Consider the following 16,489-nt stretch of genomic DNA (forward strand, 5'->3'; position numbering starts at 1 on the left):
ATAAGTAAAATAACTGATAAGAGCCAGAGCTTTGTTTAGTTTGTTTTGGAGTTACCCAACTTCAGGTTGTACATTATTTTCCCTTCTTCCTCAGAAGTGCTATCATGTTTTCATTTTAACCAAACCTGTCTCTATAAGTGAAAGTTTGTGGATATGTGAAATACAGCAACCTAAGGATTTGCTTGGGTTTGTGTATCATGCACTGCCCTCTTGGAATCGTTTGTTTTTTTAAATAAAACATTTAATAAATACATAAATAGAAATTAAACATTGAAGATGTATCCAAAAATTTCACAAAACATATTGTGTGTAAGAAAAATAAATTTTTATTACTGCAGTTATTTTTAACCAAGTCAGTGGTACAGAGGTTCTACCTAGTTCTCCATCTTCTTAACAGCTTAGTTTTTATTAATTTTGTAAGCCTGTAAAACAGCCTTTTTTCTTTTTTTCCAGTTGTGAGACTGTCAATTATTATTTTTCCAGGAAGATACCTGTACTGCTAAATACGTGACTGACAACAAATAATTTGGTCTTTGAACCTTTGAGAAGTTCTATAGTTTCTAATTCCTCTAGAGATCACATTCTTAGTTGAGGTTGAATGGATACATAGATTGCTCATTGTTTTTACAATTGAAATTTGCATTAGATGTAATCTAACTTCTTTATCAATTCTGCAAACCAGAAATGAATACTGGTATTTGTAAGTTGTGCACAGTAGTGCCTACTGTTTTAGATATAAATGCTGTTGTATTTTTTTATAATTTTTTATCCACCTTTCATCCCCTTTTTAATGGGATTTTTTTGTTTTTACAAAGGCTTCTTCTAATAGCCCACCTGCTGTTTTTTAAAATGGTGACAATTGATTCTCAAAGTAAATTGCTTGACATTCTCTCACTTAATTGAGTGAACTTCCAACAGTCTTCCCATTTAGCTAAAAGGTTAATTGAATTTTGTCTCAGATCATTTCGAAACTAATGGAGAAGCAGTGCAAAAACAATCATTCTTCTTATTTATCCTCAGACAAAATCTTTTTTTTTTCTTATGGTTTTTCTTATCTTCACTTAAGAAGGAAATGGTTCCTGCTTAGCGAAATGCAAATCGACCTTTAGTTATGGTTGGCAATTTACAGCATTTGCTGAGGCAGCGCTGACATTCTTGTCAGAATGCCAAGGAAAACTGCTAATATAACAAAATTAATTTGTGTTCAGGTACTGGTGCTAATGCCTTCTATGCGTACTGCTTAATTATTCTTTTTGGAAGCTTAACTGTACCTTTAAGAGCAATGTTTCATGTAATACTCAAGTCTTCCCTCTCCTAATTTAGTTATCAGTGCTCCCAGTTCACCACAGAACCCGCTGTACTAAAGAAGTGTTCATCGCCGCAAATCCCAGCGTAGTTCACCGATCTGTCAGAGCAGAGTTACAGTGCGTCAGGGGCTTCTTACTCTAGGGATACTTTGCCGAATGATCGGTAGCCCCTAAAATTGAGCTGATGCAGCAGATACTATAGCAGGAGTCGTTTCATAATCCTGTTTAGAGCTGCAACCCAATTCATAAGGTCTGAAAAGAAAAGGTAGGGGGTGGTTATTCAGTGTAGCTGAGACATCCTCTTGCCCCCCTATAAACTTTAGATTTAGGTTTCTTTTCTATAAACATTAACAGAGATTCCCTTGAATAACCCAGCTGCTGGCTGTTCACGATAAAGCGTGGCTACTGTGTAGTTTCCAACTTGGAACAGCTGCACTTTTGCTTCCAACTTTCACTGTCCTGCTCACTGTCATCTGCTGTAAATAGATTACGCTGATGAGGGTTTGACTGCTGGAAGTCCTCAGATATTAAAAAGGCCACAGTCCGACTAAATTGTTTGGCTTTGTAGTTCTAGTCCTTGACCAGAGATTAGGTGATTTGATTCAGCATGTCATTCTGAAATAGGTCTTGCCTATCACCTGTCTGAACATCTTAACGTTTGAGTATATGAGATGGGGTCCTGATGTGTAAACGTTAGTACTGAAGTGCATACAAAGTCAAGAAACATACTTGCACAGTACAGCTTTAAACACTTTCTTTCACTTTTTTACCATTTCTGCATCTGGATTTTAGTTTTTGACTCTAGTCAAAAGAGTATATCCCCCTTTTTAAAATGTATTGGTATACACATTTCAGGTTTTAATTCTCTTTTGCTGTATTGCAAGATATAGTCACATTTGCTAAAATATTTACAGTCTTCAAATAGATGTTCTCTAATTTACATAATATAATTAGTCAGAACTGTATATACTTATTTCTGCAACACTGAAAATGGTACAGGGTTGTCAAAACAGGTATTCATAGACTTTATAAATATTGGTTAATTCACTCGAAATCGTAACTACCTCTTCATAGGATGATTGAGTAATCAGGAAACCTAGAAGAGATAGCATTGTCAAGTTTAGATTAAGCAAATGTATTGCAGTTCCTAAAAGAGTAAATAACATTATTGAAGACAGAGAGTGTCTGTACTTATGTCTCTAATTTTATTATCGTCAGTTCAATGTCAGATCCTAGTTCCATGTGGTGTTTAGTCTGTGTACTCATAAATTGATACGCGATTCCTCTCCCATTAAGGTACAGCCCAGATGCAGCACATTGAGTAGTAGTGCATCATTTTAGCTTTTCAAAATCCGTTTGTTTTCATGTTGTTTACTTAATTTTCCATCAGCAGTGGTGCAAAGGAGATTGAGTTCTGAGCCAACTAATTTTAGACAAGCAAGCTCAGTGCCTTGGTTAAAGCCCCTGAGATTACAAACCTGTGACAGAAAGAAGCCTTCTTCAATTTAAAACAAAGGAATTGTAAAAAAACAGTGTTCTAAAATTTACATTTTGGGCTTGCTTAGTGGGCCCTACCTGAAGTTTCCCCTTAATTCATTAGATAAATGAGTTTCTCATCTGGTCTGCTGTGGAGTGAGGCTGTCTGCACAGAATGGCTACTGTATATCACCAAGGTGCGATCTGCACTGCAAAAAAGAGCTGTATAAATTAAATAATAAATTGATTATAGTGCCCATTAATGAACAATGAAAACATATACTACAAGTGTCCATCCTTTTGGCTGAATTGATATAGAATATATGGATAAAACAGCTGGAACAGATGGATAAAATGGGCCAATATTCATGCCAGTCAATTCCGATTGGACTGAAATGCCTTTGATGTATTGATTGCCTGCTTAAATGCTTCAGGAATCTTAGGGGTTAAAATAAATCAAGACAAAAACTCCATACATAACCTTCCATATTTTTCATAGTTTTAACATTTCCCATATAAAACAGGGCAACTGGAGTACTGTGAATGCACTCATTATGTGAAGGTCTTGAATTTGACATACGGTACACTGTTTTTTTCACTACATTATATATACGGTATATGTACAGTAATAGCTTCACAGATTAAGAAAATAAGTTGTCAGCTTCAGTTTTCACTTTCTGTGCGCAGGTCTGTAAGCTGTATTAGCTTCAGTAATTTAATTTTTCCCTCTGGATTTTCAATTAACATCCATTTTTTTCTAATTTAATTTACAGAGGCTACAGCCATTCATATAATTTAAATATGCAGAATAACATCACACACTTTTAACAGTTTTGGCACTATCATGGAGAAAATTTAGTTCTGTGAAACATAACTGCAAGTTTCTAAATTAATTCCAATTCACAAAGTATTGGGAATAACATCATGCAATAATTGTAGATGTCTATAATTACATGTTAAAAGTAGCTTTAGAAATATGTGTTTATGCCAGAGACCTACACTAAGTTCATGTACAAAAATGTTGCAAGAAATATTTTAAGTCTTGTAAGGAGAAGGTTTTATTTTTATGTCAAGCAGTCAATGAAATTGTCCAATTTAATTATCTGCCAGTTTACTACAGGTCTTTCCTAGTGATTCTATTTATATTTTTTTGGTCCATCTGACTAGAGTGCATTGATCCCTGCAGTCATTGGAATTATTCATTGTGTAGGATGTTAGAGGTTTATTACTGGAGAGCACTATTGCATATACTCTGATACGCTGTGCCACTGATACATTGATCACTGATACAGTCGCTGTCATAGTGAAATGTTTCCTGCCCCAGGATCAGTACTATTGCTTAATTTTCCCTCAGCACTAAATGTCAGACTCCAGAAGGGCCATCTGCATCAGGCTCTGCAAGGATCATAGAACCATGTTAATTTTGAACAGAAAAAAATGCACCTTTATTTCACATTTGTAATATATTGGATTGGTCATTTTAATATGACAAGTTTTTTGGAAGTTTAGTTTTAATGTCACGGGATCTGTATAAGTATGTGTGCATCGACAAGATGCTTTTTATACACAATTACATGGCTGCCGAAAGTGCACCAACCATATTTATAATAGTCCATACAGTACCTCAGTCATGTACAATGTCGTGCTGGTTTCCACTGGGTTTTTTTTTTAAATCAGCAGCATAATTTATACCTTCCTTTCCAGACACTGCATTTAAAATGCCCCTTTTCCCAGTATCTGAAATGAAAAGGGGTCCGCAAAGGCCCTGAAAACTTTGTTCTATTGTAAATATTGGATCCCAAAACTGGGCATGAAATGCAAACGAGTCCTTTTCCATTTTGTCCCTTTAATTAGAATAGTGGTGGTGATTGTGGACAAAGTTTCTCGATAACAAGACATGAAAGTCTTACAGTATATTAATTTCTGGCATTTAGCTGGAGTCACCCTGAAAGGGGAATGCAACTCTTTTTTTTCTCTAAGAGCTAGTGTGTAATCAAATGCAAAATAAATCTGGAGCACTCTTTTAAAAGCCGGAAAGCAATTTCCATAACAAAAGCATTCAGACAAAACAAATAACTACTGCAGTCTATTCAGATTGCACTAATTGACCTTAGTAATGAGCATGTTGACTTTTATATTTTATTTTATATTTTCTTCCTTCTGTCACATATTACCCACTTCTTACTTCACTTAACTCTGGCTTACCTTTTAATTATTACTGCGACAATTACTGTTCACAATAACAAACCCTGGCTCTGCTTTTCAGGAGTAACCTTTTTGGTTTTGCAGCCATCTCCAGAGAATTCCTCCTCCGTTCGTACTGTATCTTTGCCTTCCTATTCGGTTTCGTACGACAACTAATATCTCCGTTCGTACACAGGCAGAGGTGATTTTTGCAGCTGGAGAGATGTTTTGTTCAGGGGTCTCTGTTGAAAAGACTGCCTAGGTCACAGTCATGGAACTCCAGAAGGATGGCTGCTGGCTTGCTGTGGCAGAATTAATTCTCTTCCCCTCCTTTCTGCTCTAACCATTCTGTCCGTCTGTCCTGTCTGTGTTCTGTTTACAAAGCAATACCACTGAAGGCTTCTTAGACTTGTGCTGAGAAGGGGAGGGCAGGGCGCTTTGAAAACTGCCCTTCCCATCCACCACACCACCACCACCACCACTTCCAGTACTAAAATAGACCAGAGGAAAATTGGAAATGTTAAATAATTTAAAACATTGATCACGAGCCAGCCTCTTTGCTAATAAAATGGGTAGCAAAAAATGCCTTTATAATAGCTTCCCAGATTAGCCTGTTTCATTTTATGTCTATATTTAACCTTCCAAGATGGGCTCGTAGCTGAATGCAGACTTTGTTTATTTTGTGTGTTTCAGTTCTCTCTTAAACCTGAAAGGGCCATTTCGTCTTATGGGATATAAACCCCTTGGGTGGTTCATTACTGAATGATGCGAGCCAGAGAAAAGCTATTAAATTTGAACTAATCAGTGCAATTTGATCCCAGAGACTTCATAGCACTGCAGTACCATATACTGTATATCAGTGGCCCAGGGCACGCCGTCTGCTTGGAGTTGTGTAGAATGATGGCACATTATACTTCATCAGTGACAAAAATCAATCTTTGTGTTTTATCAGCATGAAGAATTCTGCTTCAGATGGTATTGTCCCCTTCAAAAAGCTGATTTCTGTATTTTCCTTTAATTGTTGCCTCATTCATGTTTATTTGCATTTTCTAAAAAATATCTTGGTGGTTGTTTTTTTTTGCATTTTCCCTTTTTTTGCATGACACTACACAATAGCAATAAGTGGATTTTCCTAAGTTATGTTTTAGAGGACCTTCCCTTCCAGATGGAGTCTAAATAAATAATACCGTTTTGAACCACATTGCCAAGGAAATAAATATCAGGCAGTTTTTTTTACTCTTTTTTGTGTCTTCGTTTCCTTCAGTTTTAGTTTTGATTCCCTTACCCCTTGTCCCCTTTGCTGTGTTGTATGTGGAATTTGACAGGAGTGGCCCAGCAAGCTGACTTCTGTCTAACAGGCTGTGTGCTGTTGATAGGTCATCAGGAGAGAACAGGAATGGGGAGAAACTAGAACTGACCATGACCAACATCAGCGCTGACGTCCTGGAGCTGCTGCTGGAGTTTGTCTATACAGGCTCTCTGATCATAGACTCCGCCAATGCCAAAACACTGCTGGAGGCTGCCAACAAGTTCCAGTTCAACACTTTCTGCAAAGTCTGTGTCTCGTTCTTAGGTATGTCCATTATGTTTTTATAAAGGCACTTGTTCTCAATCTTTAGAACTTTCCAGAATAGAGAAAGGGGGTATGTGAAGCTCTAGACCAAGGCTGCTCACATTGTGGCTTTTCCAATTCACACATTTCCGTACACCAAGCTCCTTCATTGCACTATTGTCTGCTGTAATCAAGACAGCTATATTGTGCTGACTGATTAAGCAATTACATAGCCGGTTGTAGCAAAAGTCTGGAAAGGAGACAATTGGAAGAGCTGCAGGTTAATTAACCTAGCACAGTAATAGCAGTCTAGTTCCTCCAGAAGGAGATAATTTCTTTGAAACTGTCAAGTGTTCTCAGGCTTTTGTCAAAGCATATATATACTGTATATCAGTTTAAATGAAGGAAATTTGTCTTGGAATGCTGATCTATTTGGAGTTTCATTATATGTGTCTGTTTTATCATTATATTCCTCTTGGTCCAAAAGTTGGTTAACTACCCAAACGCTCTGTTCTCAATCAAAAATGTATTGTCCAAGTACAGTACAGCGTTTCTGAGCAAGAAAAAGAAGAAAAATCTTGGTTATATTTAAAATTGATTCTCCCACCACCAACATTCTTCTGGAAGCAACCATTACCCACACTCTCTACAACACTTCCCCTGCTGATTGGTCTGGGTATATTTAAGCTCAGAATGATGAATAAATATGAGTGTTTACCACTCATATTAGTGTTGTTCGTGTATGTCAGTGATATTGCCACTCACCAACTCACAACTGGAGACCCACTGAAGCTAAGCAGGTGTGAGCCTGGTCAGTACCAAGATGGGAGACCTCCTGGGAAAAACTAAGGTTGCTGCTGGAAGAGGTGTTAATGGGGCCAGCAGGGGGTGCTCGCCCTGTAGTCCATGTGGGTCCTAATGCCCCAGTATAGTGATGGGGACACTATACTGTAAACAGGCGCCGTCCTTTGGATGAGACGTAAAACTGAGGTCCTGACTCTCTGTGGTCATTAAAAATCCCAGGGTGTTTCTCGAAGAGAGTAGGGGTGTAGTCCCAACATCCTGGCCAAATTTCCCATTGGCCCTTACCAATCATGGCCTCTTAATAATCCCCATCTATAAATTGGCTTCATTACTCTGCTCTCCTCCCCACTGATAGCTGATGTGTGGTGAGTGTACTGGCACACTATGGCTGCTGTCACATCATCCAGGTGAGGCTGCACATTGGTGGTGGTGGAGGGGAGTCCCCATTACCTGTAAAGCGCTTTGAGTGGAGTGTCCAGAAAAGCACTATATAAGTGTAAGCAACTATTATTATTATATTAATTATCTAAAAGATGTTTCCAAGTAAGCCAGTCTAAAAGGGTCATTATTTGTTAGATACAGAGACTTCTGCATTGTTTTGCTAATTTCACTACTGTATGTATCTGCTGGCAATTCCATTAGGTGCGTATAATAGCAATATGCTTAAACCCCGAGGAATTTGACCTTGAGAAAAAAAGGGAAATAATTTAAAGAGGGAATTAAATTTGGCTTTTCTACACATTCACAGGTATTGAACATGCATGTAAAATTTAGTTAACCAGAGTTATTGCTGTTATTATTATTTATTGTTGGTTTAATTATAAAAGCTATGTAAGATAGAAATATAGGCAAATACTGTTCTTAAAATCAAACTATACTGCAAAAGAAGGAGCTGAGAGAAAGGTTAAGCTCAAAATGTTTGCCCAATGTTTGCTACTACATATGCACAAGCAGAGTACTTCATACAGTTGGGCTTAAATCCAAGTATTTAATAGGATTCCTTAAGAGTTCTGGGATCCTCACCAGGCATTCATTTTTCAGAATTGGATATGCAAATCGTTGCTGTCCGCAGTACAATTAATAACCCAGAGGGTGTCTATCCTGTCTCCAAATTTTCAATTTTTGAATTGGTTTACAGAACATACTATATATATAGTAATAATCACAAAAGAAAACATAAAAACAACAGTAATTTGCATGTCTGTGGAAAATAAAATCATAATATCTGACCAAGCTTCTAGCAAGATTGCTGTAGGTCTGAAGTCTTGGAAATGTATTGCTCTGTTTTTGTTTTCATGTATTCAGAATGTGATTGACAGTATGCTGATGAAAACTGAAAGAACTTGAAAAATGTTTTATTTTTTTCCTTCTAAACAATCATAAGGCAGGTTTTCAGAGTTGTGCGCTATGACCGATTTTATATCCCAGACTTCTGACCTCCTGTTCACTGAAAAGCTAAGGAACTGCTGTAGCTCTGTTTTCGTGACTTCTGTAAAATGTAGGCAGAGGACGACAAATTCATTTAGATAACATACTATGTTGCAGTGTTTTCTTTTTTGACATTTTGTACAAATTATGTCCCTATTTGAAGGAAATTCTCTTTTTCCCAGCTTCTCCCTCGGTTATTAAAATCCATCAGTAATCCAAAGTGTTTAATTATCCTGTCTGGTCAGCTGTCTGCAGGGCCATAAAATATGCCCGTTTTTTCTGTGCAGAATTAACTCAAATGAGAGCAGTCTTTCATCACACTTCACAGAGTCTTTAAAATATATTTCTTTTGATTTAGGAAAAATAAATCACAAATAAACAAGTGGACACCTTTTATTAAGGCAAGAAGTTGTATGTTTGGATAGAAAGTGACATAACAGGAATGTACAGTAACTGGAGTGCCTTCAGAAATCAAGTAAGAATGATCACAAATAATGTCATTACTGATCTTGCATGGCCTGAAAATAATGAATCCTTCTGAGTTAAAGGCCTGGAACTGTTCTCCTGATTGTTCTGTTAAAAGAGGTTACTTTCATGTGTCTGCTTTCTGCACAGCTAGTTATCATTTGGCATTTGAGTTACTTCACCCCTGTTCTTTGATTCTTCATTCCTGGAGGCATCAGACATTCCAACGGTCTTTCTCCCTGTTCGAAGCTGATGCATCCTCAGCACCTGTACAGTGCAGTATGTGCAGGACTGTGTAGTGATCCATTGCCCTCTTTCTCCTTAATTCAGAAAAGCAGCTGACGGCCAGTAACTGCTTGGGAGTGCTGGCCATGGCCGAGGCCATGCAGTGCACTGAACTCCACAACATGGCAAAGGCCTTCGCCCTGCAGAACTTCCCCGAGGTGGCCGGCCAGGAGGAGATCCTCAACATCTCCAAAGAGGACTTCGTCAGCTACTTGTCCAACGACAGCCTCAACACCAAAGCAGAGGAGCTGGTTTATGAAACAGCAATCAAGTGGATAAAGAAAGATCTAGCTAACAGAGTGCAGGTGAGGAAATGGCATGGCTGCACTTTACAGTGTGAGGGTGTTTCAGGTAAACAACAGGATCAACTGAGCAGCCCATCTAGTAAATGGCCCTGCTACACTGAGTGCCAGTGAGTCACGTGGTCAGGAGCTTGGATGATATCCTAAGTGCACTGGCGTGACAGATGTTTTTCTTTAAATATTGATTGAGCACCCAAGTGACTCGGCTTTTTAAAATCTGTGTGCAATGTGTCTGGCTGAGTCATCCAGTCAGGAGGTTATTAGTTCAAATCGTCTTCGGGCTGCCACGTAATGGTACTTTGGGGAAAGAAAAATGTATTGATCTGTAGAGCTGTGGGTTTTGCTTGCTTAACGCTTAATCAGCCATTGGAGATTTGGTCCCTGCAGGATCGTGTGTCAGTGTTGTTTTAGGCAAGACACACATTTCTTTCTGTTTATAAAAATGAACATACAAACATAGATCTCAGAAGCAACATTAAAACGTGATGCTGCTAATGCCACATTGTTAGACACACACCTTAGTGTAACTGAACAGCTTTGTGATTAAAAGCACTTGCCAAAATGTGTTCAGTGAAATTAACTAAATCACACCTGTTCAGTTACTGTATGAGTGGGTAGCGAATAAATTCATTTTTAGACCTTTTGTAAAATGTCTAACAAACATCTTTTGGAAAAAGGCAGCCTGTCCCAGAAGAAAAAGCTACTTTAGCAGGAGTAAGCTCAGAGAAAGGGGTCTCTGAAATCAATGCTGTGTATGTAGCTGAAGTTTAAAATTTATAAACGTTGTTACTGCAAAAACCATGGAGAATCTTTACAGGGAGACACAGGTTCTGCGTGAGGTAACACTACTGAAACAAAATCTAATATTCGTACTGATACTTTATAAACACAAGTAATGCTGATTTCCTGCTGAAGAAATGCATTTTCTGAAGAAAATCACAAAATGCCGAAGAAATGCATTTTTAGATGGATTAGAAAGGCTTCTGTGGCATAAGAGGCATTTTCTTGCAGAAAATCCATGACAAAGCAAATATCAGGAATGAGTCACAAGAATGATGGATTAACCGATAATAAGGATTTTATTTACTGGTTTTGAGAGGTTTGCAGAAACTAAAGGAATGTTCAATTTAATAAACATTTCTCTACAAGAAGTACAGAAAAATCACTGCAGTGGGGATTGTTTCAGTTTCAGAATGTGGTTACTTCGATGTTTCAGCAGCTATTAAGAGGTGGAAATGATTCTGTTGAGCTACTGTAGCTTTTTAATAAAACAGTATTTGATTTTAGTTTAATGTTTAAGAGTTGCTTTGTCTCTTGTAAAACTCTTTTGAACATTTTTAAACAGTACAATTTTACACATTAAGTAGTGTATGCAGTTCAAATTCCATATTACACTGTGTTTGATTTTCTATTCGCTGAACTGTAAACAGTACAGGTGTATCTGAGATCATCTCTGTTAATTGACCTCTTTGTTAAAAGGCATGGGAAACCTGGCTGTGAAATCAGTTAAGACAGGGGGAAAAGGAAGAAATGGAGATTGATGTAGTGACCTTATGCTTATTTGGTCCAGTACGGACTCCATTGAGAAACACACTGAAAGGAAATCAATCTGAAGTCTGTGAAAATGAGCTCTTGGTAGTCTTGTTGGCTTGCCTTGCGTTTCAGGGAGTAAGATCACAAATGCATCATGACATTGATGTAAAACTCTGGGTCCAGACCCTTTTTATGCCTCTCGGGTTCGTGGTGTCCTCGTAATTTTGTTTTGAGACGGTTTCTTGGCAGTTGTATCAGTTTGAGGCACATCTTTTCATTTCTCATTTATCTTATTTTACTAAATCTATGTTTGCAGAGTTCCTCACAATACATTAAGTATACAAATCCATGCATTGCAAGTCTTTTTTTTTCATTTTTGAAAGATGATTTTGAAACCAGGCTCTTTGCAGGTAGGAAGCATTCCAGATTTGGCTGGCCACAGACACACTTCTGAAGTAATTGCTTTGGATGAGTGGAAGTGAGCGATCAGTAATAACAAGCTTAATGAAGCGACTTTCACATTCATTTCAGAGATTGTGAACAATTGATATCTGATAGCTGTCCTTCTGTGCTTTTGCTTCTCCACTTTAACCCATTGTCTTAGATATCAATACCCATTGATTGTGTTGGCGAGCAACCAGTGAATCTTCATAGTTGGTAATATTTCTGCCATTCCTGCTCAAAAGACTCTCTAAGGCAGCTGTTAATCACTATTTGACCGTGTTTAAAAATGGTTTGGTCTCATACAGGAATGTCAATTTCTGGACCATTTTATAAAAAAGAAAATGACAACTGTCACAAATGTTTTTTTAGCTCTATTGATCTTCCATTGAAATTTACAAATCATCTGTGATTTTTATGCCACAGATGAACACTCCCAAGAATGAGGTAGGATTAGGTCTCAGTGTTGTTGCAGGCAGTTAGGTTAAGGACTTTGTGAAGTCTTGTGTATTTGGTTTGAATTTACATTCGACATATGTGTAGTTTAATTCTTCATGGCTAGTTTGCTTAATAATAGTAAATTTTTATAGATTTTTGTTTTATACTATTTTTAAGTGACAAGCTGTGTTGCTTTTTATTTATTTTCGCCTACATACAAGTACCCTGTGCTCACCTAAATGCAGGACATGTTTGACAGCTAAGGCTGATTTGAGAGGTACAGTAGTAATGCAGTGTATTATAGTAGCTCATTCTTCATTTTGAAGATGAAGTAAATATTAATAAATGAAATCACAGTATAAAGGTATTGCAGCAGAAATTGTTTTGCACCACCCAGCAAGAATGAGCCACCACAAAAGCAGAAGAAAAGCACTGTGCTTTCCAAGTATCAGAGTTTGATCTCTGGTGACACAGTGGAAGATACTGCACTTAACGAATATGTTCTGTCTTTGTCTAGACATTGCACAAATACATTCCAGATCACTCAAACTAGATGAATTGGTATTCCCTAAGTGACAGTCTTTCCCTCCCCTGTAAACTCCAAGAGGGAAAAATAAAATCATTTGTGTGTGTGTGAGTGGGTTACCTTGTCTGCAGGGATCATCTTAAAAACCTTTTTTATGTTTATTACCTTTTCATATACTAAGAACAACATCAAAATTCTACTTATACCCGATAATGTCATTCAGTGTTTACTGATAATTTTAAATTAAATGTGTTTTGCCGCTGCTTTCGTAAAATCACTAATAAAGATGTCATTGATGTCAGCATTAATTCCTTTCAGGAAGGACAAAAATGCATGGTTATGGAAAATAACACTGGAATTTATTTTAGTGATAATGAGTTTAATAATATTCAGAAAGTGGGGTTTAAAAAGACATTGCTGTTGGGGGACTCGTTTTGTCTTCTGTCTCACGGTTTGAGTCATCAGAGGTCACTAAATGTTTGACACTTTGTGTTTCAGAATTTAGCATATAATCTATAAACCATAAACCACAAGTAAATTGGAATTTTTAGATTTTAGTGTAAATTAAATATAAATCTTAAGATCAAAATGCAATTTACAATGCACATCTTTATTTTTCCTTTCATCCTCAAAATATTCTGGGTCATAATCCCAAGATATCTCCGAGCGATCACATGGGAGCTCAGATACTGGCTGAATATGACTGCGCTTGTGTATTAAAGACTAGACTATCAGTTCCTGCCTATGTAGCATTGAGCATTTGTTAACCTGTGTGGTAGTGGCCTGTTAACTGAGGTGAAGACCTGAACCTTCAAGTGTCAGGAAATGAGCTGCTCTCTGCTAGTGCAACACATGCAATATTTATGTATTTTCTCTGTTGTATAAGAAATACCTATGAAGTCTGTACACCTGAAAGACGAAACAGTCAGGATAAACATATCTTAGCTTGTGCCCTGAATTTGACCCTTCTCTTCAATACTCACAAACCATACACACACATTGCATTCGCATACTGTACATAAATACCACACACTCACATTGAATTGAGACATACACACCGTACACAAACATTGCATTCACACACATACACACAAGTCTCATAGATACGCATACTGTACACACCATAAAGACCTCACATTCACACATACTGTACATGATACACACCTTATACACATACCTGTTCACCTAGTGACTTTTGGAGCTGTAGTCAGCGATCTTGAAGGAGAAGCCTTTTCTCTAAAAGGAAAAGGAGTGGAGTGCAGGAGCTGTACAGTTTCACAAAGTAGCACTTCTGCTATGTGAAGCAGTGTCTAAAAAACAGTGGTGTCTATGCCAAATGTTGAATTTGCTGAGAATTATGCATTTTGGTGACATCTGAGGGTTTGTTTCTGAATGCGCTTGGGCACTTTTTTTCAATCCTGAAAAAAAATCTTTGCAACCTGTCCTAAATGGAGTTCCACTTTGGCCATTTTTGTTTTCCCCACCACAAAGTTTGTTCATATGCATTAGTTATACTTTTTTACAGGTTTTATGCTCATATAGGTTTAACTTAACGTATGTTATGTCAGATACTTTCTAGGGTTGTTCAGTGCAAAGCTGGGGTGGATTAAAAATATTTACATCTTGATTCCACTCATTACATAAAACACAGTCCACAACAGTGCCATCCTTAGTATTGATTGGAGTGGGATTGGAGTGTGTTTTGCAATAACATTTAAATTTCAATATGAAATCTTATTTGCTGTACGCCCCCTAAATTTGGCTTCTTTTCAGAAAAGTGACCAAACACTAAGATCATTTAGGCTGCTCGCCATGTGTGGAGACGTTGCCAGGATGACCTATCTAGGCCCCTGAACGTTACTGTGACATCACAGAACTAATTCACTTTCCAGTGAACATATTTTATGTATCTGCCCATCTAATGAAGCACTTTGAATAGAAACGTGGCTTAAGAGGAGAAAAAAGTATCTGTCACATCACCTGTTAGTCAGTTGCTTCATGTTTACAAGAAACCTTTGATGTGGACGGAGGCCCAAAGAGACTAACAGAACATACTGTGCCCCACTGATGGAGTTGATTGCCATGGCAACCTTTTTCCCCATAGATCAATGAACGTATTTCCTAAACACCTCTCCAGTGCTGTCTCAGAGTTACATCCAAATTGGGCAGTAAACTTCTTTTTGGCTTTGTAAACATTTGAAGTTACCATCTAATTGAACTTAAAAGTTTGCTGTTTGAGTTTAACAGCATTAACACACTGGTTAGAGTCCATTTTAGAGCTACTGAAATTCCTGTCACTTCATTGGTGCTTCAAAGAAAGCTGAGCTGTCAAAATGAATTCTGATTTGTTCAGGGATCTGTACAGTACAAATGTACTATAAGATTTTTTGCATGTAATGACTAAAATTATCAAAAATATATACCACATAGAATACAATAAAAAAAAACATTTTACATTTTACATATTCACATCGTTAATAAAAATCCATTGTTTGGGAAAAATGTCCTATCCATTTTTGTGACACTTTTCGTTTTCCCACTGAGGTGAAACTGATCTTTTTGGTGAAACAAAATATTACAGGAAAATTCATGTAATTTCTCTAGAGCCAACCGAAAAGTATAATTCTTAAATGGCATACTTATTGATACGATAAGCCCTGTCCTTACTATCCTTTGTAAAACATGGTAATAAATGGGGCGCTTGGTCAAGATGTCTGGGGAGTAAGTAACATCTCTGTCTCTCTGCTGCCGGTATTCCTTCCCAGCACGTGTCCGAGTTGCTGGCGGTGGTACGGTTGCCCTTCATCCACCCGAGCTACCTGCTGAACGTTGTGGACAATGAGGAGCTGATAAAGTCTTCAGAGGCCTGCCGGGACTTAGTCAATGAGGCAAAGCGCTATCACATGTTGCCCCATGCTCGTCAGGAGATGCAAACACCGAGAACTCGGCCAAGACTCTCAGCAGGTAGGTACCAGCTTTTTACAGTACTGAACTTTCAGTCAGGGTCCAGGAACCCAGACGGCCAAAGTGCCTCACATAAGTGTGTATCAATGGGGTTTGCTTCCAGTTTTGAGTTAGGAATATTAGAGGTTCTGCTACTGTATATAGTTCTAAGAAGGCTTCCCCACTCTTTTGATACTTTCATCCATCCGTTCGTATTCTAACCGCTTTATCTAATTCAGGGTCATGGTGGCCCGCAACCTTTCCTGGCAAGCAATGGGCACAATGCAAGATACACCCTGGACAAGACCCCAGTCCATCGGAGGGCACACACAAACATAAACTCACTCACACTAGACTGTGGGAAGAAACCCACAGGCAGAACATACAGTATGATCACAGGCAGAACATACAAACTCCACACAGATGTTACCCCAGGAATTGAACCCAGGCCCCCAGCAGTGCTAACCGCTGCACCATCATGCCACCTTCGTGTGACTGAATCTCAGGCAGCTACTGGAAGCCAGCACAGTGTACTAAAGGGTAGTTTATATTTTACAGTTCAGATTTTCCTGCTTGCTTGCCAATTCTGAATCCTTTCCTCAAAAAAAATGTTTTTAAGTGTTAGTCATAAAAATTTACTGTGTGCTTAACAAGAAATGTCTTGTTCTGAGCAGCAGTGTGGAACAGTGGTCGGGGTTCTAGACTCATAACTGGAAGGTTGTGGGTTCAAGTTCCAGGTGAGACACTGCTGTTGTACCCTTAAGAAAAGTACTTTACCCAGATAACTCCAGTATACACATCTGTA

The 16,489-nt window shown here is 38.0% G+C and overlaps 1 protein-coding gene across 1 annotated transcript in view; it reads left to right on the forward strand.

The window, feature by feature from the left end:
- The window catches only part of klhl29 (kelch-like family member 29), a 232,166-nt gene that overhangs the window by 184,112 nt on the left and 31,565 nt on the right, over window positions 1-16,489 (forward strand). Inside the window, exons 7-9 of the mRNA XM_088938566.1 lie at window positions 6,344-6,540; window positions 9,547-9,806; window positions 15,507-15,705. Of these exons, the coding sequence (XP_088794692.1) occupies window positions 6,344-6,540; window positions 9,547-9,806; window positions 15,507-15,705 (656 nt within the window). The remainder of the gene's footprint in view (window positions 1-6,343; window positions 6,541-9,546; window positions 9,807-15,506; window positions 15,706-16,489) is intronic.

Source organism: Atractosteus spatula, chromosome 2, assembly GCF_055471065.1.
Source record: "Atractosteus spatula isolate fAtrSpa1 chromosome 2, fAtrSpa1.hap1, whole genome shotgun sequence".
Taxonomy (NCBI): Eukaryota; Metazoa; Chordata; class Actinopteri; order Semionotiformes; family Lepisosteidae; genus Atractosteus; species Atractosteus spatula.